This window comes from Oryctolagus cuniculus, chromosome 3 (genome assembly GCF_964237555.1).
Source record: "Oryctolagus cuniculus chromosome 3, mOryCun1.1, whole genome shotgun sequence".
Classification (NCBI taxonomy): Eukaryota; Metazoa; Chordata; class Mammalia; order Lagomorpha; family Leporidae; genus Oryctolagus; species Oryctolagus cuniculus.
This window is the reverse complement of record NC_091434.1, coordinates 32909385-32935063: the sequence shown is the minus strand read 5'-3', so window position 1 is coordinate 32935063 and position 25679 is coordinate 32909385. Positions and strand designations below refer to the sequence as shown.

The 25679-nt window shown below is 37.6% G+C and overlaps 1 protein-coding gene across 1 annotated transcript in view; it reads left to right on the top strand.

Annotated features, from left to right (window-relative positions):
- Positions 1 to 25679, top strand: part of CPO (carboxypeptidase O) — a 99614-nt gene that overhangs the window by 60051 nt on the left and 13884 nt on the right. Inside the window, exons 2-4 of the mRNA XM_051848249.2 lie at positions 20478 to 20577; positions 22032 to 22133; positions 25006 to 25110. Coding sequence (XP_051704209.2) covers positions 20478 to 20577; positions 22032 to 22133; positions 25006 to 25110 — 307 coding nt within the window. The remainder of the gene's footprint in view (positions 1 to 20477; positions 20578 to 22031; positions 22134 to 25005; positions 25111 to 25679) is intronic.

Here is a 25679-nt window from a genome sequence, read left to right as displayed (position 1 = left end):
GCAGCTTTAAGAACTGTGTTGGCAGTAGACTCATAGAATGACAAATGCCCTAAATAGCACTCTGGCCTCAGAATCAGCCCTTAAGGCCTTCTGGTCTGGATGAAAAGCCTATGAGAGTATTTCAGGAAGGGAAAGCCAAGACTGTGGAAAAAAATGATCTACATGAAGGATCTCTGTGAGTGAGATCTCAGTGGAAAGAAAGGGCCATCAAAGAAGGATATACTTTCTCTGAAGGGAGGAGAGAACTTCCACTATGCTTACAGCCCTGTCTAAGTACTGACAGAGTTTGTGGACTAAAAAGGCTTCCATAGCCTTGGCAGCTCATGACAAGAGCCTCAGGTGATCACTGAAGTCATAAATAAGAGTGTCAATTGTTAAATCAACAATGGAAGTTACTGTGTACTTGCTCCCCATGTAGGATCTCTGTCCTTAATGAGTTGTACTATGAGAATTAGCAGTAAAACTTGTCTTCAAACAGTACTTTATACTTTGTGTATCTGTGTGGGTACAAACTATTGAAATCTTTACTTAGTATGGAGTTGATCTTCTGTATATACAGATGATTAAAATGAATCTTAATGAAGAATGGGATGGGAGAGGGAATAGGAGGTGGGATGGTTTGGGGTTGGGAGGGCGGGTATGGGGGGAAGAACAGCTATATTCCAAAAGCTGTACCTATAAAATTTATATTTATTAAATAAAAGCTTTCTAAAAAAAGAACTGTGTTGGACACAATAATAATTCTATAAGCTTACTTTATAACAGTTTTAATGATTTTAAATTTGAAAGATTTCCCAGCAGAGTAATATGGTATCCTTCTAGTGAGTGAAGGAAATGCTAATAGGGCACAGGAAAACTGGAGTGAAGATGTCTTTTCTCCATTGACATTATTTTTGGGAATGGAAGTAAGAAGTAGGAATCTTGTAAAATCTGGTGGTTTCAGTGTGCAAGTGTAGAATTGAGCTTTCTGAATATACTTGGGTTTATTCAACAGCATAATAATTTTAGTAGCAATTATTTTTCTGTGTGTAAAAGTGATTCTCAATTATGAAATAAAGTGTCCCATTTCTGTTCTTAAAAATTATTTTAGAGATACAGTGTTAGTTCACAGGAATAAGAATATATGACTTGCACTAGATTATGGATACAAAAATCAGTTATGCTAGAAAATGTTGTTATGCTATAAACAAAGAATTAGGATTATGTGTATATTATATACGGTTGATTTTAGTATCTAAGATATAGCTCATTTTACACAGATGCTGCATTTCAGAAATCTGTTTTTCCAATATGTATAAGGCTGAGAAACTCCCCTTTAGGAAAAGTCTCTCATGAAATTTGCATCTAGATCTTTCATTATAAAAGAGAAAACAGTTCCACATCTTTCTGTTTGGGGAGTTTGGATTTTCTCTTACTGCATTGTGTGGTCTCATGTTAGAATAATCTAGTTTCAGATCACTGTTATTAGTGTCAATGATAATTACACTACACATTCTGATGATTTTATAGTTTTCAGTAAGCTTCCCCATACATTATTTCATTTGATATGCTCCACAACCCTGAGTGGGAGGCAAAACAGGTGTAATTCAATCATTAATTTTCTCTCTCTCTCTCTCTCTCTCTCTCTCTCCTTCCTCCCTCCCACTCCCCTCCCTCTCTCCCTTCTTTCCTTCCATCTCCCTCCTCACCCCTCAGGGAGGACAGGTGAGGTTTGCCAAAAATCACATGGCTGATAAACGGTGGAAACAGAATTAGAACACAAGGCTTCTGATTTGTAAATCATTGCTCTGCATTTGGTCCATCTAATATTGTGCTGAGATCCTGATAATGCATGTAATTATCTGTAATGACCTTGATGAATATACTCAATAGAAACTAGAAGGTAAAGGGCAATGAACCTGGGGCAAAATCCAGAAAAGGAAAAGATGCTGGTCCTAATTGGATTGCTCTGCATTTCAGCATCTGAGCAGATGATGGAAGCAGAGAACCATAATTGCAGTCATCTTTAGCAGTTTTCCAGGGTGATGATTTAGGGTCACAGAGTACAGTTCTCTTTGAAAACTAGTTGGTGGCTGATACTGAATGAAATGTTGTCCAACTGGGAAAGAGACAAAAAGGCATCCAGTGGCTGATTCCCAAGCTGATTCCCCTTACCATACATGATTCTATCCCTACATAATGTCCAGGCAGGTTGGTGGGGTTTCTCCAGGAAATCTAAACTCATCTCTGGGATCTCCCTCATCTACTGGACCTCCCAAAGCCATGCTTGACACATGAGAGAATGCCTATCTTCCCTGCTCCTCTGGTTGTCACTGATAATCCAAATGAAAGCTACTTCAGCAAAAGGAAAGGAGCAGAGTTTATCATCTTCGCAAGAAGGTTGAGGGCTCTGCCTCTGCAGCTCAGTACTGTGAACACAAGCAAGCAGTGAGATGGAAAAAATATTTTTTAAAAAAGCCAACTAGTTTGGTATGTTATTTAGTGAGCATGAGAATTTCTGGCTGGGTTTTGGAAGCCTGCTAAGACCTGACCATGTGTAATTATCCCTGTTATTTCCAAACTTCAATTTTGTTTCTGTGTCTAATTATCCACAAAAATCCAGAAAGATCCTCATGACTCAAGACCAGCTTTATTCATATTTTGTTTGTCCTCAAGTCTGGCTATTACATTGGCTGGATCATCTGAGAAGCAGATATACAGATAATGTTAGAAGTGGAAAAGATCTGGACGGGGGGATGGGGGGGCCTATCCTAACAAAAGATAATGAAGAGAGGAAGGAGGAGAACATAAGGAGAGCTTTTAGTTGATGATGCAGGTTAGACACATGTGAAAAGAGAGGGGGAAGAAAGAACTTTGGGTAGGTAGGACCACAGGCTGTGGTGCAGCTCCAAGAAGATTGCTCCTAGAGCCCTTCTACCATTTTGTGCTCAGTCATTGGTTGGTGAATTTCCAGATTTTACATAGTCTCAGCTTGAATCCTGAGTCAGATCCTGAAGGCACCCACAAGATATTGGCAGCAGTTTCTCTTATGAAGGTAGATCTGAGTTGTACACTTCCACAGTTGCCAGAGTTGGGCAAAAGGAGGCAGATGGTCACAGCAAGCTAAGCACCTACCCATATGAGAGTTCTTCCAAAAAATTTCATGGAAAATACAATTAAAAGTCAAGTTTATTTTAGTGCAAAAGTATTTTGAATCCAACCATAGATTTTTCATACTGTGTATTTCCCAAGAACTTTTTTCATGACTCCTCATCTATGTGACAGTCTAGATCCAGCCAATGGATTTATGCCATCCAGCAAGGGCATAGATACAAATTCAGCCATCCATCCATCCATCCATTTATTTTTTGCTTTCAGTGATAGTAATACTATGCTGAAGCTTCTGTCAGGACAAGAATCTATCCTTGATGCTGTCCCAAAACTCAAATATGGATTTTGCTACTGAAATATCTTCTGCTAATCTCTGTCAACCAGTTTGTATCTCCACCCACCCTGCCTCCATCTCTCCAAATGACCAATCAGTCTATCATCCATCTGACACCAAGCCCTTAATCACATGTTAAATTCCTGTAAACCTGACATACCTGTCACTTGAATCCTACTGGTACTTTGCTCCACTAGATGAATTATAATTGATGTTCCAATCCCTTTAATTCAGTATTCTATGCATAAAAGGGGCATAGTGAATGATGAGGTTTATTGCAATCTTCTGTGGTTCAGGGTCAATGAGAGCAACTAAGAAGCAACAGAGGTGGTGAGCTGACTTGGCTGTGTGCCTACCAATTCTTAAAGTCACTGAAGCTGTTTACCTTCAAAATGACCCTGACATTTGGTAATAATATTTCATAACAGCCTCTCTCCAACTGCTATGGCAACCAGCCATGAAGATTTGAGTCCAGAGAAATCATGGGCATCATTTTGAGAGCACATTATTTTGGAGGATGAAGATGAGGAAAGGTAGAGGACTTGGCAGGTAATAAAAAGAGGTTGATTTTTAAAAACAAATATTTCTGCCAATTACAATTTAATCCTCCTCTAAATCAGCTGTCCCTGAGGTCCTTTTATTTCTTTCATCCCATTACTTACTCTATCAAAGAACATAGCTTTCACCATAATAAGAACCAATTCCCTTCTTTTTTTCTAGAACAATGTTTATGCTTTGGCAGGCTTTCCCTCGTGTGACTTAAAGAACCACATGTGTTTGCAGGCATTCTATCAAGTTGTTTAAAGAGCATAAAACTTGAAGTCATATTTTTGGGAGTAAATTTTATTGTTATGGCTTTAAAACACAATCAAATAAAAACAAGAATTCCATTAGTAGTTGAATATTGTAATAATAGAGTTGAGAATAAATTTTACTGCTATAAGAACTATAAAACAGCAATAATAAAACGCTACTATTATGGATAAATTGTGCTGAGATGATAACTATAAAACTGTAAAATACAATGATAAGGAATAATCTAATCACCAGGAAAGAGGTGATAATAATTCACCCTTGTTAGTGAGGAGCCCATGGTTCCGGCTCATTGGCCCCAGTGCTCTGGGTTGCTGGTTGCATTTCATAAGGTTACAGAGAGATCATCTTTGGCCAGTGGGGTTGGCAGGAGACCACATATTACAGTGAAATTGGACCTGGTGGTTGAGGGAAATCCAACTATCAGTGACTGCTAGGAAAATCCTGTGTAGTAATGCCAAATGTCCTCACTATATATTTTAAAAATCATCTTCAGGTTTCTACTGACAATTTGTATGTGTTATTTGACCACATACTTATAATTTTTATTTATAAATTCTTTTGCTTCAGAGTAATGGCATGGAAATACATATTTGCTTGACAGGGAGTGTATTGTAACTTTGCTTTTTGTTTAGACTACTTATGCATCTATTCATCCAGAGTCCATCCTGGTCCCTGTTCAATGAGCATGAGAATGGCAAGAAGACACCCTTAACTCCTAGGTCCCACTCTTCTTCTGTGGAACAAACAGGGGCATTGCAATCCTTGGGCCAGAATCAGCAGTGTCTGTCCACTCACTTGGGGAAAGGGGAGCTGTGCGAATATTGCACCTTATCCCTCAGTCTGAGCACCATCATTCAAATTCAAGATTGCTTTTCTTAAATCACTTTTATTTATTTATTTTCATTTTAGTTGAAATGTAAAGAACATACAGAGACAGAGAGAAAGAGATATTCCATCTGCTGGTTCACTCCCCAGGTGCCTGCAACATGGAGCTGGCCAAGCTGAAGTTGTGAGCCAAGCCCTCAGTCTGTGTCTCCAAGTGGATACCAGGGACCCAAATATTTGAGCTATCACCTGCTGTCTCCCAGGGTGCGCATTAGCAAGAAAGCTGGAATCAGAAATAGAACTGGTTTTCAAAGCCAAGCACTCTGAAATGGGATGCAAGTATCCCAAGTGCATCTCACACATGTGCCAAATTCAAGATTTCTGAGTTAACTACAACTAGAAGAGGTGATGGAAGAATATCACAAAGCATTTTCCTTTAAGGTGTAATTATCTTTAATGAACTATTCTGACTGAGGTTTCTATACCTGCTGCTTCCAGTTTCTTCCTTCTTTAATCAGCTCCAGTCAGGCTTTCCTCCCTATCACCCACATACCGAAATTGCCCTTCCAGGTTTCCAGTAGCCTCTATCCTGCTAGATTTGATGGATCAGTTATCAGTCTTCATCTGACTCAACTTCTTAACATTTGGCTCAGTGGGTAATTCTCACTTTCTTGAAATACTTTCCTCATTGGGCTTCTGAGACACAACCCCCCAAGCGGTAAAGACTCTTATTACATTCACTATTCACTCTGAACTGGAGTTTGCCCTGCTCTATTAGAGCTTTAGCAGCAATCTTAGCTTGAGACTTTACCTTTACTGATCTCTGTTTGAAACTCAGGCATATCTTAGGTATGTCTGAAAACACAGTGTGTTTGCTAGAGTCCCAGCAATGAGATGGATGTTGAGGGAGGGGAAATCCCTTGGGAATGGATTCAAACTGACTTCAGCACTCTGATTTTGAGAGACATGTGTTTTTGTGTTTTTTTTTTTTTTTTTTTTTTTTTTTTTTTTTTGGTTTGTTTTAGAAGCTAGTGATTGTCAGCCATCAGAACAAGAGAAGGTATTTGACCCCAAATAAAGCTTTAGCTTGCACAGGAGACATGGAGGTTCTGCATGAATAATTACCATACCCACCATGACCAGAGCAGAAGATACCGTATATAGTGTACCCAGCAAACCTGTGTGGAGGGAAGAGAAAGTGTGGTCAACCCTGAATACAGGTGATGGGGATTCCTAGAAATACTTCCCTATACTTAATATAGGGAAGAAAGTTCTTTCTGGATCTGGTGGAGTCAAGAGCTTATACAAATTTGACTTCAGATGAGAAATGAAATATCAAATGGCAAAATGTTTTCTACTATCAACTATGAGGACGTGATGGAGTTAATGGGCAATTACTCCAGTGTGTTTATGCTGAGACATCCACTTACTGACTTATCTTAATTGTGGGCGCCAGCATCATGTTGCAATCTCAGAGATACTTGGTCCACTGACACGCAAGATAGGCATGGGATTTTCTGGCTCTCCCTTCAGAAAAATGAAGACTCTGCTTGGGACTCTTTACCTTTTGTGCATGCTGATTCCTGGGGTGCTAGGATATGACAGGTGAGTGTGAATTGGGAAAGGGATTGGTTAATATGATTGAGAATGTCCAAAGGAATGCTTTTTTCAAGACTTGTGAAGCTGGATTTTCCCTCGTTCCTACCCATACACACCACCATGAATTGAGAATAATGAATTTTTGCTGTTGAACATTACTCTAATAATCATTGAAAAAAAATCTATCAAACATCTAGCCCAATATATGACATATACCAATTGATTTGCTTTGTGGTTTCAAAAATAAAATTATAAAAAGATGTTTTCATAGTTTTCTGTATTTTATAATTTCTCAATTGGTAAATCACATTATTCTAATTGCTAAGAAAAATGCTCAAAATTACCAAGTGATTTGAACCAGAGATAATTACTGTTAATGTTTTTGGTTGCATAGATAGCTAATTGTGTATACAGTAGTATTACTGGAAGTTTCCATGTGTTGTAGAAAAACACGTTAAAATACGTTATAGAAAATTACCTGTGGCATTTCTAATTCATTTAAAACATGTTTTAACTCATATTTCATCATTTATCCAATTTCTGCTTTTCATTTTTACAAATAATACCATGATGACCAATCAGTTACATATTTTTTTTTGTGAATCTTTGCTCCTTTCCCTAATATAAATGATAAAAAACAGTTACTGGGTCAGAGACTGAGAAAAAGTTAAAGATTTGGCTGCACCCTACCAAATTGCTCTCCAGAGTGTTGCCTCTGTTTACACTTCCAACAACAGTGTATGAAAGCACCGCTTAAATATGTGCCAATTGTTTTTAAAGATTTATTTATTTTACTCGAACATCAGAGTTCCAGAGAGAGAGAGAGAGAGAGAGAGAGAGGTTTTCCATCTGATGGTTCAGTCCCCAATTGGCCGCAACCGCTGGAGCTGTGCAGATCTGAAGCCAGGAGCCAGGAGCCTCCTCTGGGTCTCCCATGCAGGTGCAGGGGCCCAAGGACTTCAGCCATCTTCTACTTCTTTCCCAGGCCACAGTAGAGAGCTGGACAGGAAGTGGAGCAGCTGGAACTAAAACCGGCACCCATATGGGATGCTGGCGCTTCAGGCCAGGGCGTTAACTAGCTGTGCCACAGTGCCGGCCTCCAGCCAATTTGATAAGTGAAAAATACCAGATATTGATTTCTTTGCATTTTGTTGATTCATAATAAAGTTAATTGTTTGGGTTTGTTATCAATTTCATTATTTTATAAATCACCTGTTTACATAATTTGCCCATTTTGATGGTCTTTCCCTATTCTTAATGCATTATAATTTCTTTGAATTTATAATATATATTATGATCATCGCTATGCAAATGCATTCAGAGAAATACATTTTCCATAACTTCACCATTGTGTGACATTGTAAATATTAAATATAACTTCATCATTGTGTAAACATTGTAAATATTAATATACTTATATAAAGTAAGCCTACTATGATGTCACTTGTTGATATAATCTTTTTAATCCATTTATTGATATCTGCATACTTTTTCTTTTTTAAAAGTTATACTCATGTATTTATTTATTTATTTGAAAGGTAGAGCAACAAAGAGAGAGAGGGGGAGAGAGAGAGAGAGCTTCCATCCACTGGTTCACTCCCCCAAATGACTGCAACAGCCAGGTCTGGATCAGACATACACAAACTCCATCTTGGTCTCCCACATGGGTGGGGGGGCCCATATACTTGGACCATCTTCTGCTGCCTTCTCAAGTGCATTAGTAGGAAGCTGAATTGGAAATGGAGCAGCCAGAACTGTTAATTAACCAGCTCTCCACTATGAAATGTTGGCATCTTCTGGAACTACTCTTGTATATGTAATCTGTCATTCACCAAAATATCGTTGTGTGGCTCTATTAAACTGTGTGTGCTCATAGTATGCATATAAAGTTTTCTCTTTTTCACATAGATCATATTTTGCTCAGTTAGCAGATCTCATGAAGTATGTGTGGTTAGAATAAGTATTTCCTCTTTTGCCTCAAGTTATAGTGATTTTACAATAAACTTGCTTTCACAGAATAAAGAACCCCACTCTGAATTTTACTCCATATTAATTGTGTGAACTCAGCTTGTTCCTTATATTAATAGACTGTCTGATTTCAGATATGTTAAGGGAGTCCAGGATTTATGTGTTGCCCAAAATCTGTTTTGACATCTTCCTCATTTTTTCTATTATTTACTAATCTTCATAGAAAAGTACTTTATCTTCCTTTCTGAAATTCTTCATCTGTAAATTAGAGACAACAGCTCTTACAAATTTCACAGGAAAACAATGAAAAAAAAAATAGGCAGCTTAAAAATATCAAGCACCTTAAAATTTACATGTTTTTTGATCTGGTCCCTGCCTCTAGAAGTCTACAATGAGGGAATGAACAGAAAAACTACAAAGATGTCTTATGTACTGAGACACAGCTTTAAATATGATATGAATATTGTAATATTTGGAAATAATCTAAATGCCCCTTGTCAGACTAAATATGATATATGGAAAAGGGTTGTGAGAAAAATAATTGTGAAAACTTTTAGTAGCAAAGGAAAATGCATGTCTTACACTAAAGGAAAGATGCAGAATACAAAATGAAGTAAAATACTTAGAAAAATAAAAGAAGCAATATATACCAAAATGGTGATTTTTATCTATGGTTGGTGATTTTTTTTCCTTCCCTCAACTATTCTTCATTTTGCAATTATTCTACAATGAACATGCATAACACTTCTATTTAATGAGAATGATTGCCAAGGCTCTCAGGCAGTGGGGCTCCAATAAAAGGCTTCCATTGGACAGTTACTCATGACTGCACCTGAGGAAAACATTTCAAATCTGCTTGTTCTATTTTCATTATAATTTGCTGATACAAAATAATGTTCACTCTGCGTGACTCTTACCAACTCAAAACACAGATTAGCTGCAGTTTTGATGTTCTTTATTCACAACAGAACATATGAGAGATGGTAATCTAGAAAATGTAAAATTAATGAAGATTACAAGTGTTGTAATCTTTGTCTTGAGAATTTAGGGAGGCTATTTCCTATATAATTATGAATAGTCTCTAAAAATGTAAGTCTATTTAACCATTTGCAATTTAGAAATGTGAATCTAATGACTTGAAAAATATTCAAACTGAGCAATGAGAATAAAGATTTATAAAAATGTTATTTGTACAGAGTTATTTACAATAGCAAAAAAACAAAAATGGAAGCAGCTTTAATATGCAACATAGAAGAAAATATTTAAATAAATGATGCTACATAATACGGATTTATTGTCAAATAATATGCAGTCATTAAAAATAATGTTTAAACAGATTTTTCACTGATTTGAAGCAATGTATCTGGTAGAATATGGAATATAAAGGAAGGAATACAAATTCTGTACAAGTACAGATATAATCTTCTATGATTAAGAACAATGTATGCATAGACAAAAGACTGATAGTAATTGTGCCGAAATGTGAAACAGATTTAATTCAGGGAAATGAAATTAGTGAGGATTATTCCTTCCTTCTCTTTTCTATTTTTCTTCCCCTTTTCCTTCTTTCTATACTTTCTAAATTTTCCACTTTAAATACATGTGAATTTTGTAAGCAGAAATAAATTGAAAATACATTACCCTTATGAAATATTCACAAGACTACTTCTTCACTAAGTATTTAAAATACAAATTTTTCTTCAATATTCATGGTGGGTTTTTTTTGTCTCTTTATTCATTGCTGTCAAAATTCCATCAGACAATCTTTGATCTGCAGCATCTATTAATAATGCACCCCAAAGGCTCATTTTTCTGTAAAACATTTTAGGAATTTCCATTTATAATAAATACACAAAGTACAATAATCTTTTTGTTTGGTCAGTGAGATGAGACTGGAGATATTTGGGTAATTAGCCAGTTTTCCCTTCCCTATCTACATGTATTAAGTATCATGCAAGAAATCGCCAAGCAACAGGGCATAGCCTTTCTAAGTATATAGTTTAAATATTTTCTTGAACTAGGAATTATGGTTTCTGAGGTTTAATTATTGTATCTAGGGTTTGTATAAAAATGATAAACAATTTCAATAATAGATGTTTTCACTCAGATACTAGCCCATTCACTTTTTTGAATCGTGCATGGACCTAGTCATTCAATGCTGTCTTTAGGGAGAAACAAACCCACACGTTTTGTAGCTGTGATATGGGGGAAAGCCAAATATTGGTTCTTGAAAGAGACCAATTGTGTTTAATTTATTTCCCTCTCTTGTGACATTGACAGGGTATTGAAGTCCAATTGAAGCAGAAATTCACCAGGTGCAAGTCCTGCTTTGTAGTATACAGCCAAGCTTCTGGATTCACAGGTTCTGCCAGACTCACGTATCCACCAGTTCCATATTCTCCAATTCAGACAATCTCAGGTCAAGGGTACCCAGAAAGAATGGTATCTGTATGGAAAATGTACAGACTTTTCTTCTCTTGTCATTTTTCCATAAACAATATAGTATAATGACCATTTACATAGCTTTCACATTGTATTAGGTATTATGAGTAAGATAGAGATTTAACATATACAGTAGGATGCCAGAAAGTAAATTATATGCAAACAGCATGCCATTCTTCATAAGGGACTTGAACTTCTGTGGATTTTGGTATCTACAATGCTCTTAGAAGCAGTCCCTCTGAGGATAACAAGGATTGACTTAACTCATTTTCCTATCCTATTGAGTAGACACTTGTGATAAAGAAAAACTTAAGCATTCGCTAAACTAAATGAAGGAACAAAAACCAGCCACCGCCCTTGATCCCATCACTGTCATGAGAGTACCTTCCATGATGTTGTTCCCTAGCAGGACCCGGCACAGAACCAGTGTGAGGAAGGAGAAAAGGGAGCAGGGTAAAAACAGCCTCTTCACTTTCTCTCCCCTCCCATGCTGACAAACAGGGTTAAAATTATTTTCTTGTGACTTCTTAATGCCGGTACTTATATTTCCTCTCTTGGCAGTTCAAAGTAAAATTTGAAGATATTTTCTAGGGTGTAATTATAGTTTAACCTATGTAACTAAGTCTTCAGAAAACAAAAAGAATAGGGATAATAATAGTTACCTTAAGGATTGTCATAAGGATCAAACGAGTATGTATCAAGTTCTTAGAAGAGTTCTGGTGCACTTAACTATTAGCCATTTATTACTGGCTGTGTTTGCATTTCAAATTTTCTGTTTCTTTCCATTTAATTGGTAGTTATCCAGGCACTACTTTATCACACCTTATATCCTGCTTTTTGTTTAAGGTTTATCTGGCCGGCACCGTGGCCCAATAGGCTAATCCTCCGCCTTGCGGTGCCGCACACAGGGTTCTAGTCCTGATCAGGGCGCCGGATTCTGTCCCAGTTGCCCCTCTTCCAGGCAGCTCTCTACTGTGGCCCGGGTGTGCAGTGGAGGATGGCCCAAGTGTTTGGGCCCTGCACCCCATGGGAGACCAGGAGAAGCACCTGGCTCCTGCCTTCGGATCAGCGCGGTGCGCCAGCCACAGCGCACCAGCCGCGGCGGCCATTGGAGGGTGAACCAATGGCAAAAGGAAGACCTTTCTCTCTGTCTCTCTCTCACTCTCTCACTGTCCACTCTGCCTGTCCAAAAAAAAAAAAAAAAATTTATCTATCTATCTATCTATCTGAGAGGCAGAGTTACAGAGTTACAGAGAAGAAGAGGAAGTAATCTTCCATTTTCTGATTCACTTCCCAAATGGCCACAACAGCAGGACACCAGGCCAGGCTGACCAGGAGCTTGGAACTCTACCCGGGTCTCCCAAGTGCGTGGCAAGGGCCCAGGTACTTTGGGCTTCTGCTGCTTTCCCAGGTACACTAGCAGGAAGCTTGGATCATCATATCCTGTTATTTAATGTCTAAGTTATTTTGCTTTTCACCATTATTAGGTTTTATTGTTCAGTAAATTTTTAACTCTCAAAGAAATCTTTTCTGTTACTCTTATTACTACTTTTGCATGAAGTCCTAAGGGTACATCCTTGTTGAGTTGTTGAATGGATTAAATAAGATAAATATAAAGTGCTTTGACCAGTGACTAGCATATAGTGCTCAGTAAAGGTTAACTAATATTATTATAAAATATATATATATGCTGGTTAGTTAATAAAGTAATAAAATGTGCTTCTGAAAATTTATGTATAGATTCAATTTTTATGAATTTTAAGCACACTAGGAAATGTGCATATTTTTATAAAATGATACTAATTTTGTAAAGCAATCAGCATCAACATATTGCTTGCACTAATGTATGTATATTTATGTAGGAATTCCTCATACTGATGCACCGTGCCTTAATAAAAAATACAATGATTGGTAAATAATAAAAATGAGTCCCTAAATCACATGAAGAAACAACTATTACAATTTGAATAACATTTTTCTTTTAATCTCCTTTTCAAATTTATTTTCATTTTGTAACTAGTCATTTAGATAATCCTCTCTCTTGAGATTTTTTTCATTTGGACAAGCTAAGTAAGGTAAAATTCATTCAACAATGTAATAACATATTTACAAGTCTGAGGACAAAGAGCTTCTGTTAAATTCAAATTAACAAAAATAAGTGTAGTAGAACTGCAAGGAGAAGTTCATTTCCATCAGAGTAGTTAATTGTGGTACATGATGCTAAATGAACCAGATAAAAAGATTAACATTTAATCGATCCAGTTATTGGATTTAGGTAGATATGAATGAATTTTGAGTTACAATGAATTCTATCAAAACATTTTGTAGTTTGACACTCTTCGGGAATAACGTCAGTAGGATGGCTAAATTATCATCTGTATGATTTTATTTTTAATGCCATTACAGCTAAATTAGGCTTTTGCTCCAGACTACAAAGTCCTAACATTTATTAGTAATTTACTAGGTACAATTAATGCAATAATAGCTACACATGTAATAGTTTATTTAACGACCTTAAGAATCCTTTGGGAAGGGACTATTACTACAAATGAAGAAATGAAGGCTTAGAGAAAGAGAGGAAACAATACCGTAACTGTTCAAAATATGTGGAAAAGCATGACAATCATTACAATATTAGCTAATTAGATATCTAACATAATTCTTTGCTATTCAGGATCACTATGCAAAAGTTTGCACTCTAGTATCTTTAAAATCTCATTCCCTGGTCCCCTTAATATGGTAATCACTCTACATATATTTTCTGGGTAAATGAATTGTCAGTTAGTATGCTGTCATAATGAAAATATAACTCCACTTCTGCTTCAATAAGGCCTTTCATCTAGAAAACTAGAACATTCATCAAATGTTTGTGTGGCTTAGTCATAGAGTACTAGCTGTACGACTTACTAGCTCTGTGACTCTTTACAAATTACTTAATTTCTCTTGACCTCAGCTTCCTCATTTGCAAACTATATAGACAGTAACAATACCCAGGGTTGAGGTAAGAATGAAATTACATACTGTGTGTAAATGTGAGCTCTTCAGTTCTAGCACAATTTGTGGCATAGATAAGATACTTAATAGTTTTATCAAACTGTTAAACCATAAAGAGACAACTGGAATAAGCTGGTATCTATTAAAGATATTGAATGAATAATTAATAATTTCTAAAACCAAAAGCTCTAGGCCTAAATGAGTTTTCTGGTGAATTCTGCCAAACATTTAAAAAAGAATTTATACCAACTCTGTAAATCTCTTACAGAAGATAGAAGCAGAGACAATATGTCCTAAAAAATGTTACAGGGCCAGCTGTATTACAAGTCAAAATCAAACAAAGATAAGGTAAATAAAGAATATTATAGACCAAAATCCCTCATAAACATAGCTAGAAAAATCCTCAACAAATGCTAGCAAATCAAAGCCAGCAATATATGTATAAAAAGAATTATAGAGCATGACCAAGTAAGATTTATCCCAGTTATGCAAGGCTGGTTCAGCATTCAAAACAACTAATGTTATCACATCCACAAGTTAAAGAAGAAAAGTCACACAATAATACCAATAAACAGTAAAAGTATTTGACAAAATCCAATATTATATATTATAAAAGAAAAGAACAACTTCTTCAACCTGATAAAGAACAGCCCCCAAAAATCTGTAGCTAACAGCATGAGTAATAGTGAGAACATAGAAAATTTCCCACTAAGCTCAATCAAGGTAAGGATGTCTATTCTCATCACTGCTTTTTAGCATTGAATTGAAGGCCTACCTGATATAGTAAGACAAGCAAGGGTAATAAAAGGTATGCAGATTGTGAAGGAAGAAATAAAAATGACCCTTTTTATCAGATGACATTATTGTGTGTGTAGAAAAACAGAATCTAAATCAACAACAGGATCACTGTGTACTTACTCCCCGTGTAGGACCTCTGTCCTTAATGTGTTGTATTATGTGAATTAATGGTAAAACTACTACTAAAATAGTATTCTATACTTTGTGTGTCTATGTGGGTGCAATCTTTACTTAGTAAATACTAAGTAGATCTTGTGTATATAAAGATAATTGAAAATGAATCTTGATGAAGAATGGGATGGGAGAGGGAGTGGGGGATGTGATGGTTGTGAGTGGGAGGGAGATTATAATCCAAAAGTTGTACTTTGGAAATTTATATTTATTCAATAAAAGTTTGAAAAAAAGAAAGAAAATGCGGCAATAAACATAGGAGTGCAGATAAAAAATATTTTAAAAAAGAAAAAGAAAAACAGATTCAACAGCAACAAAAGCTCCTGGAACTAATAATTATAGTAAAGTTATAAGATGTAAGATTAACACATTAAAGTAATCCCATTTTCTTTTTTTAAATTTTTTAAATCTTTTCATTTTTTTCAAACTTTTATTTAATGAATATAAATTTCCAAAGTACAGAATATGGATTACAATGGTTTTCCCCCATAACGTCCCTCCAACCCACAACCCTCCCCTTTCCCACTCCCTCTCCCCTTCCATTCATATCAAGATTCATTTTCGATTCTCTTTATATACAGAAGATCAGTTTAGCATACATTAAGTAAAGATTTCAACAGTTTGCTCCCACACAGAAACATAAAGTGAAAAATACTGTTTGAGTACTAGTTATAGCATTAAATCTCAATGTATAGCACACTAAGGACAAAGATCCTACATGAGGAGTAAGTGCACAGTGACTCCTGTTGTTGACTTAACAAATTGACACTCTTGTTTATGGCCTCAGTAATCACCCTAGGCTCTTGTCATGAGCTGCCAAGGCTATGGAAGCCCTCTGAGTTCACTGACTCTGATCATATTTAGACAAGGCCATGGTCAAAGTGGAAGTTCTCTCCTCCCTTCAGAAAAGGTACCTCCTTCTGTGATGACCCATTCTTTTCACTGGGATCTCACTCGCAGAGATCTTTCATTTAGGGTTTTTTTTTTTTTTTTTTCCCAGAGTGTTTTGACTTTTCATGCCTGAAATAGTCTCATGGGCTTTTCAGCCGGATCCGCATGCCTTAAGGGCTGATTCTGAGGCCAGAGTGCTGTTTAGGACATCTGCCATTCTATGGGTCTGCTGTGTATCTCACTTTCCATGTTGGATCATTCTCTCCCTTTTTGATTCTATCAGCTAGTATTTGCAGACACTATTCTTGTTTATGTGATCCCTTTAGTTCTTAGTCCTATCATTATGATCAATTGTGAACAGAAATGATCACTTGGACTAGTGAGATGGCATTGGTACATGCCACCTCGATGGGATTGAATTCGAATCCCCTGGTATGTTTCTAACTCTACTGTTTGAGGTAAGTCAGCTTGAGCATGTCCCGAATTGCACATCTCTTCCCTCTCTTATTCCCACTCTTACATTTAACAGCAATCTCTTTTCAGTTAAGTTTCAGCACTTAAGAAGAATTGTGTATTGATTACAGTATTCAACCAAAAGTATTAAGTAGAACAAACAAAAAAAATACTAAGAGGGATAACATATCAAGTTGCTCATCAACAGTCAGGGTGAGGGCTGATCAAGTCACCATTTCTCATAGTGTTCATTTCATTTTAACAGGTTTCCTGGTTGGTGCTCAATTTTTTTAACAGGCAGAGTTAGACAGTGAGAGAGAGAGACAGAGAGAAAGGTCTTCTTCCGTTGGTTCACCCCCCAAATGGCTGCTACAGCCAGTGCACTGCGCCGATCCAAAGCCAGGAGCCAGGTGCTTCTCCTGGTCTCCCACGCAGGTGCAGAACCCAAGTACTTGGGCCGTCCTCCACTGCCTTCCCAGGGCACAGCAGAGAGCTGGACTGGAAAAGGAGCAACGGGGACAGAATCCGGCACCTCAACAGGGACTAGAACGCGGGATGCTGGTGCTGCAGGTGGAGGATTAGCCTAGTGAACCGTGGCGCCAGCCTCATCCCATTTTCTTTCTTTTTTTTTAATTTATTTTTTATTTAATAAATATAAATTTCCAAAGTACAGTTAATGAATTACAATGGCTTCCCCCCCCCATAATTTCCCTCCCACTGACACCCCTCCCATCTCCCGCTCCCTCTCCCATTCCATTCACATCAAGATTCATTTTCAATTATCTTAACATACAGAAGATCGATTCAGTATATATTATGTAAAGATTTCATCAGTTTGCACCCACACAGAAACACAAAGTGTAAAATACTGTTTCAGTACTAGTTATAGCATTACTTCACATTGGACAACACATTAAGGACAGATCCCATATGAGGAGTAAGTGCACAGTGACTCCTGTTGTTGACTTAACAATTTGACACTCTTGTTTATGGCATCAGTAATATCCCTAGGCTATTTGAATTGCCAAGGCTATGGAAGCCTTTTGAGTTAAGTATAACAGTGGGAATAAGAGAGGGAGGAGATGTACAATTTGGGACATGCTCAATCGGACTTGCCCCAAATGGTGGAGTTAGAATTGTGCCAGGGATCCCAATACAATCCCATCAAGGTGGCATGTACCAATGCCATCTCACTAGTCCAAGCAATCAATTTTAGTTCACAATTGATCACACTGATAGGTCTAAGAGTCAAAGGGATCACACAAACAAGACTAGTGTCTGCTAATACTAACTGATAGAATCAAAAAGGGAGAGAACGATCCAACATGGGAAGTGGGATACACAGCAGACTCATAGAATGGCAGATGTCCTAAATAGCACTTTGGCCTCAGAATCAGCCCCTGAGGCATTCGGATCTGGCTGAAGAGCCCATGAGAGTATTTTAGGCATGGAAAGCAAAGACACCCTGGAAAAAAAAAAAAAAAAGAAGAAGACCTAAATGAAAGATCTCTGTGAGTGAGATCCCAGTGAAAAAATAGGGCCATCAAAGAAGGAGGTACCTTTCTCTGAAGGGAGGAGAGAACTTCCACTTTGACTATGACCCTGTCGGAATAAGATCGAAGTCAGCGAACTCATCCCATTTTCTAATACTAGCAATAAGTGGAATTTGAAATATACAACATGTTACTATTTATATTCTCACCCCCAATGAAATTTTTAGCTATAAATATAACAAAGTTTGTATGAGATCTATAGAGAAAAAATAGTAAAATCCTAACTAAATATGTCAAAGAAGAACTACATAAGTAGAGATCTATTCTGTGTTCATAGACTGAAAGACTCAATATTGTCATGATGCCAGTTCCTCACAAATTTTCTCTATAGGTTCAGCACAGTCCCAATCAAAATCCCAGCAAGACTTTTTGTGATTAAAGGCAAACTTTTTTGATTCTAAAGTTTGTATGGAGACTATGCTTTCTCTTCAGATTGTAAAAAGTTTGGAGAAACAAAAGAATAGCTAATAACTAATAGCCAGAATAGCTAATACAATATTGAAGGAGAAGAACAAAATCAGAGAACTGAGTATTCCTAATTGCAAGACTTAACATAAGGTAACAGACAATACGGTATTGGCAATTGAACTGACAAATAGGTCAATAGGAGAAAACGGGAAGCTCAGAAATAGAACCACATAAATATAGTCAACTGGTCTTTGACAAAAGAGCAAAGATAATAAAAGGAAGCAAAAAAGTATCTTTTGAACAGTAAATGTCTGGTCTGGCCCCAATAACTATACATTCACAAGCACCCTTCACAAATATTAACTCAAAACAAATCCTAGTCCTGAGTGTAAAGTGCAAAACCATAAAGCTCTATGAGATAGCATAGAGGAAAAAACTGGATGGCATTTAATTTATGGTGATGACTTTTAAGACACAATATAGAAGATGCAACCCATGAAACAAATAACTGATCAGCGGAGCTTCATTAGAATTAAAAACCTCTATCCTGTGACAGAAAATGTCAAGAAAATGAAAAGACCAGCCAAATAATAACAAAACATTCATGTCATAAAGGGCTATTACCCAAAATATACTTTGAAGTGAAGAGTTGTTTAAGTTCTTAAAACTCAACAGTAAGAAAAAGAGCCACCTGATTTACAACTGAGCGAAAGACTTGAACATATATCTCAGCAAAGAAGATAAAGAGACAGCAAATCAACATATGAAATGATGTTTTCTATCATCTGTTGCTAGGGAATTGTAGATTAAAACAATGAGATAGCACTGCATATCTATTAAAATGGTCCAAATCCAAAACATTGGCAACATCAAATGCTGAAGACAAAGTGGTGCAACAGAGCTCTCCTTCACTGCTGGTGTTTATTGCCGGTGGGGATGCAAAATGGTACATCCATTTTGGAAGACCATTGACCATTTCTTGCAACACTAAACATGCTTTTGCTATATGATGTGGCGATTTAACTCTGGTATTTACCTAAATATCCATATCAAAAAATTATACATGAATATTTCTAACTACTTGGAAACATTTGGAAACTACTAAGATGCTCTTCTGAAGATGAGTAGATAATAAACTGTGGCAAATGAAATATTATACAGCATTAAGAGAGAGATGAGGTATCAAGCCATGACAAAACATGCAGGAAACTTGAAGCACACTATTAAGTAAAAGAAGCCAATCTATAAGGGTTATATACTGTATGAGTCTGAAAAAGGCAAAATGATGGAGACAGTGAAAATATAAGTAGCTGTTAGCAATGAGGTGGAGAGAGGGATGAATTGGCAGAACACTGAGGATTTTTAGGCAGTAAAACTACTCCATATGATGCTATAATGGTAGACATATTTTATCAAACATTTGTCCAAACCTAAAAAAAGTACAACCCCAAGAGTGACCCTGTTGTGAACTGTGGATTTGAGTGATGATGAATACACATAGGTTCATTGGTTGAAACAAATGTCCCATTGTGGTGAGGGGATGTCCATAGTGAGGAGGGTTGTGTGTGAGAGTCAAGCAGATGGGGGATATTTGGGTATCATCCGAATTTTTCCCTTAATTTTCTTGTCAACCTAAAAATGCTTACAACATTCATTTATTTTTTTAAGACAAACCATTGTATAACTGAATATAATATAGCCATTATATTCAGTGCAGTGGTTAATATTGTAGGCTCTTTGGACATGGTATCAGGGTTTAAATTGCAATAACAATTTCTTTATTGAGTCAGCTTCTTCATTTCTGAAATGGATATGAGAGTACCCAATTCAGAGTTTTAAAGAGAAGTAAAACGAGATTTAAATTGCTTAGAACAGTGCATGTATCACAGTAAGTTGCAGTTCAATAAATGTTAGCTATTATCTGTTTTACAAATTTCAAAGTTTTTTTTTTTAATCTACAACATCATATTGAATTATCCCAGCCTAACTGAAGGGTTGGAGTGATACATTCACCCTACAATTGTGCCCTCCAAATTTTGTGCACAATGCTTTCTGCTGCCTTTTTCATCAACCTTTAACTCTCAGGATATCCCAGTTTCTTCATTGCTTTCCATCCTACTTTCTTCCCTTTGTAGATCCTTAGCACAGCATGGGGAAGAGGTTGTGGACAAGACAGTGAGTCCATGGAGGAGCCTGGAGACCTATTCCTATGACAAGTATCACTCCATGGAAGAGGTGAGTAAGGACACCCGGGGGAAGGTTGGTGACAGCCTACAGCCTACATTAGGATCAGAGAAGGATAGTTCATTGTTAACATCTATGAACTAGAGAGACTTAGAATCTGGGGTTATTTGCCTTGGCACTGAGTTCAAAGGATTCTCAAACATCAACATTACCAGAACCACCAGCATTGAAACTACAAAATCTGGTGATATGGAGTAAAAGGAAAAATTATTAAAAAAAGAAAAAGAAAGAAATGAACATTCCAGGGGTCCTCAGGTTCTTCATTTGTGAAATAGAAAAAGTAGTATCTATCTTGCGGCAGTTATGAGAGTCAATGAAATAAACTATACTTCTCGTCTACGGCCATACCATCCTGAACGCAACCGATCTCGGAAATAAACTATACTTCTATTAATTAAGCAAGAATAAGTGATAGATACTGCTGCTATTCATTGTTATTTGTAGCTAACCCAAGACTTAAGGCATTTTAGCATAATAAGGGGGAAAATTAGAATTCCAGGTCTCTGATCTAGTCACCTTATAGACATTCAAAGATACCCATGTAATAAGCTATTGTTCTTTATGTAGATAGCTACTTAAGTATCATTATTGTTATAATAGTGCATTTTATCTATAGATGCTCTATGATGAGTATCAATTAAGATATAAAAATTTTCTGGTAGTATATTTGTTATCCAGAATTAACTATTATTTGCCATAACCCTGGGTTGTTGTCATTCAGAGATGTCAACTGTATAGAAATTGAGTGTGAAAGAGGTCTTGTAACATGTTGGTAACAGTCTTAAAATGTCTTAAAACTTTCTTACTGCATTCACCCTTTTGGAAACCCATGTTATGGACTTATAAACAAAAGTGCAAGACTTCTTCCAAGCTTGGTGCAAGATTTGTAATTAAATCAGTATCTATTCAGGTCTACTCAGTGGACCTGAGATGATTATTTTGAGCTTGATTTAGAAACTCTGTTGGCATTTCTGGGAAGGAAATTACCATATTTCTCTAACCTCAGAATCATGGACGTTAGCAAAGGATCTTGTTGGAATTCATAAAGACAGAAGAACTTGCAAACTAAAGCTGAACTGAAATTTTTCTGGCATGATTGAGTGCCATGTGAAAGTTAAATCTGGTGGCCACATGAAGGATGTGTTGTTACACCATATTTATGAAGTGTGATTGGTGCATTATTAAAATTGCTAATCCTCTACATCTTATTTGTAAAGTTTAACAAGATGTCCTATGGCTTGGTGGCAAACTAGATCTTTAAAGGAAAGGAGAAGGAGGAAGTAATTCATTGATTTAGTTTTCTGTTTTGTTTCTACACAGAGGTTGCAATCTCAAGCAAAGAGTGCAGAGTTCAATGTCTTACTGAAAGAAATGGCTGATTATCTTAATCACAGGTGAGTCAGTAAGCTTCCCATTGATAACCAAGTCTTCCCTGACTATTTCAGATCTATCAGTGGATGAATCAGATAAGTGAGAAGTACACAGACGTGGTGACACAGCATTTCCTGGGAATGACCTATGAGACCCGGCCCATGTATTATCTGAAGGTGAGTGAGAAGGCTGGGAATTAACCACATGAGCAAAGGAAGCCTCCCTCTTCAAACCTATGGATATTTGTCTGCTATCAGGACTTTAATTAGAAATGTGGGAAAGGCTGAAAGAGCCAGTGTGGAAAGACTTCTCCTTTTCTACTCCAAACCGGGCTCTTCAAATTAAAAGCTTAATCATCTTGTGGAATCAAGCTCATGAGTAAAGAGAACTGGGTGACTGGGTATGATTATAATTGTAAGATGGAAAGAACAGCAGGGACCAGAAGTGGTCGATTTCCCACACATGCTCCAGTTAGAGACAGTATGCTTTCCACTTCGAGTTTACATTTTTTGTTTTGTTTTGTAAAATGTTCTTTTTTAAAGAGATTTTTTCCAGTTAAATTTTTTTTTTTTTAGTTTTATTTATTTGAAAGGCAGCTATAGGGAGAGAGGTCTTCTGCTTTATTGATTCACTCCCCAAATGGCCACAACAGCAAGGGCTGGACCAGGCCAAAACTAAGAGCTTCTTCTGGGTCTCCCACATGGGCGGCAGGGGCCTAAGTACTTAGGCCATCTTCTGTTGCTTTCCCAAGCCATTAGCAGGGAGCTGGATCAGAAGTGGGGCAGCCAGGACTCAAACCAGCACCAGCATTACAGCTGGATGTTTAAACCGCTAAGCCACAATGCTAGCCCCTCCACTAAAATATTTTAAAACCACAGAAACCTTCATTTTTGGTTCCTTCACTTTATGTTGTGGGAACAAAGATCCAGAGAAGAGAAGCGATCTGTGCAACGTTATAAAACCAGAGAATACCATAACCAGAGGGGAATCAGGTCACTAGATACTCCTTCCTGTTTTGCATGTCAGTGGATAAAATAGCCAAATAACTGCTTTCCCACAAGACCAGGACTTCTAGACTCCCAGAATAGTGATTTTTCTATCCTGGCTGCACATTAAAATCACCTGGGGAGCTGTCATATAATCCTGATGCCTGGACTCTGCCTAGAGAGATGAAGCTTAATTATTTCAGGATGGTTGAAGATGCTTTGAAAGCTCCCCAGGTGATCCTAACGCGCAGCCAGAGTTGACAATCCTGCACCAAACCGGTACTTTTCACAGGATGGTCCCCAGAGCGGCAGCGCCACCTAGGAACTTGGACATGCACATTCTCATGGCCCTCCACTATTCTACTGAATCAGAAACTCCGGGTGGTGGGGGCCAATGATCTGCTTTTACAAGCCCTCTTCTAAGTGATTTTTTTAATGAAAAATATTATTTTTATTTGAAAAAGAGTGGGCTTCCATCCATTTGTTCACTACTCAAATGCCCTCAATAACAGAGGCAAGGCCAGGCAGAAGCTGGGAGCTGGCAACTCAATCCAGGTCTCCCAAGGGGGTGGCAGGGACACAATTTTTCCCATGTGGGTAGCAGGAATCCAATCACTACTGTTTCTGCTTTGGGGGAGGTTGGTGTCAAGAGCTGGGCCTGAGAATTGAACTTAGGCACTCCGATGTGGGATGTATGCATTTTAACCACTGGGCTAAATGGCTGCCTGTCATAATACTCTTCTCACAAGTTCCCATGTGCTGCTGATACTGCCTGTCCACGACAACTCTTAAAGACTAACATGAGACTGGCATTGAGAATAATCATTAGTCCACTGCCCTGTCATTACTTGTAGATGTTCATTTAAGAGCACAGCTCTACATTTGAAAGTTATTGACAACTACAAATAATGTATTGGCTCAGAAATATAATTTATCCAGGCATTAAATGAACGATTGCCTGATATATTAAGCATGGGAATCCTGCCTACTTGATTTTAAGTAGGCTGTCAAACTCTGAGCAAAGTCAGCCAAAAATACTTCTAAAATTTATTCTCTGCCCCAGGCATATAATAAAGAGTAGAAAGAGTACATAATAAGGAGGCAATCAAAATAAATAAAATTAACATACATATATGCATAATAGGATAATTATAAAAAAATTAAGAGAGGGATTAGGAATTTTCTTTGAAGCACTGGCAAATAAGTGAGGCTGAAATGAGGAATTTCCTTGAATATGATCAATCTGGTCAGACATTTATCTCAATTCATAAGATTCTCATAGGGAGGAAGAGAGCTTTCATCAGTCCAACTCCTGATGGCTTTCACAAATAGCGCTAGTCTAGGCCATTTCCAAATCCAAAACAGATGAGACTGTTAAAACTGGATGTGTTCACAGTCCCTTCTTCACCAAAGAGAATCCACAATTGCCATATTAATTCCTGTCTACTCAATGCTTTGAAAGAGGAGGGGACCTTTCTTGCTGGAATGAGTGCACAGATATGTAAGAGTAATAAATGGGATGAGGAGAGAAGAAAGAAAATTGGACTGAGAGTAGAGCAATCTCTGAGGGAAAAAGAATGCAGTATGTGTTGCAAGATACTCTGTATTTGGATCTGCTCATGGTTTCAAGAAGTGTAAATAAAGAATATTTTATTTTAAAATACCTGTGATTCTTGTGCACTTTACCACCCTGAGAAAATTATATGCCTAAAGGTTTTATAAGGCTTTTACAAATTCTTGTGACTTACAAATGCTTGTGACTTGATGTTTATGCTTTTATTTCTAGTTAGGGACTAATGTAGCGTATAGGGAAGACCATGCTTTGGGTGGATGCCACAGGGAGTCGGTGGTCCTTAAAACCACCACCAAGGTTATGGCAAGAGAACAAAATTAGCAGAGGAAAGTGTCATATCGGTGGGTGTCTCCATCAGCATCCTTGCCTCCATTAAACTACAGAGAGAAGTAACAAAGGGACCTCTAGGGAAAATAAAAAAGCTGATAATTAAGCACAATGACTTAGGATAATAAGTGACTGGTAATGCAGCATGGATCTCCCCTCCAGATCAGCCAACCATCCAGTAACCCCAAGAAGAGCATTTGGATGGACTGTGGAATTCATGCCAGGGAATGGATTGCCCCAGCTTTTTGCCAATGGTTTGTGAAAGAAGTAAGTGTCTTTAGCTTCCTCATAATGGTAAACCAGCCCATAAAATATCTGTTGTTCTTGGCTACTTAGAATCGATGCCCCAATCACAGGTTAGTAATGCAACTCTTTTTTTTTTTTTTTTTTTTTTTTTTTTTTTGACAGGCAGAGTTAGACAGTGAGAGAGAGACAGAGAGAAAGGTCTTCCTTCCTTTGGTTCAGCCCCCAAATGGCCGCTACGGCCGGCACACTGGGCCGATCCAAAGCCAAGAGCCAGGTGCTTCCTCCTGGTCTCCCATGCGGGTGCAGGACCCAAACACTTGGGCCATCCTCCACTGCCTTCCCAGGCCACAGCAGAGAGCTGGACTGGAAGAGGAGCAACCGGGACAGAACCCAGCACCCCCAACCAGGACTAGAACCCGGGGTACCGGCGCCGCAGGCGGAGAATTAGCCAAGTGAGCCACGGCGCCGGCTAGTAATGCAACTCTTTACAGAGCTAATCAGTTGCCTCGTTTTTATTGGAGGGTAAAAAATATCTGAATGTAGAAGAAGAGGTCTCTTGGGAGTCAGAGAATAGTTTAAAGACAAGTCTG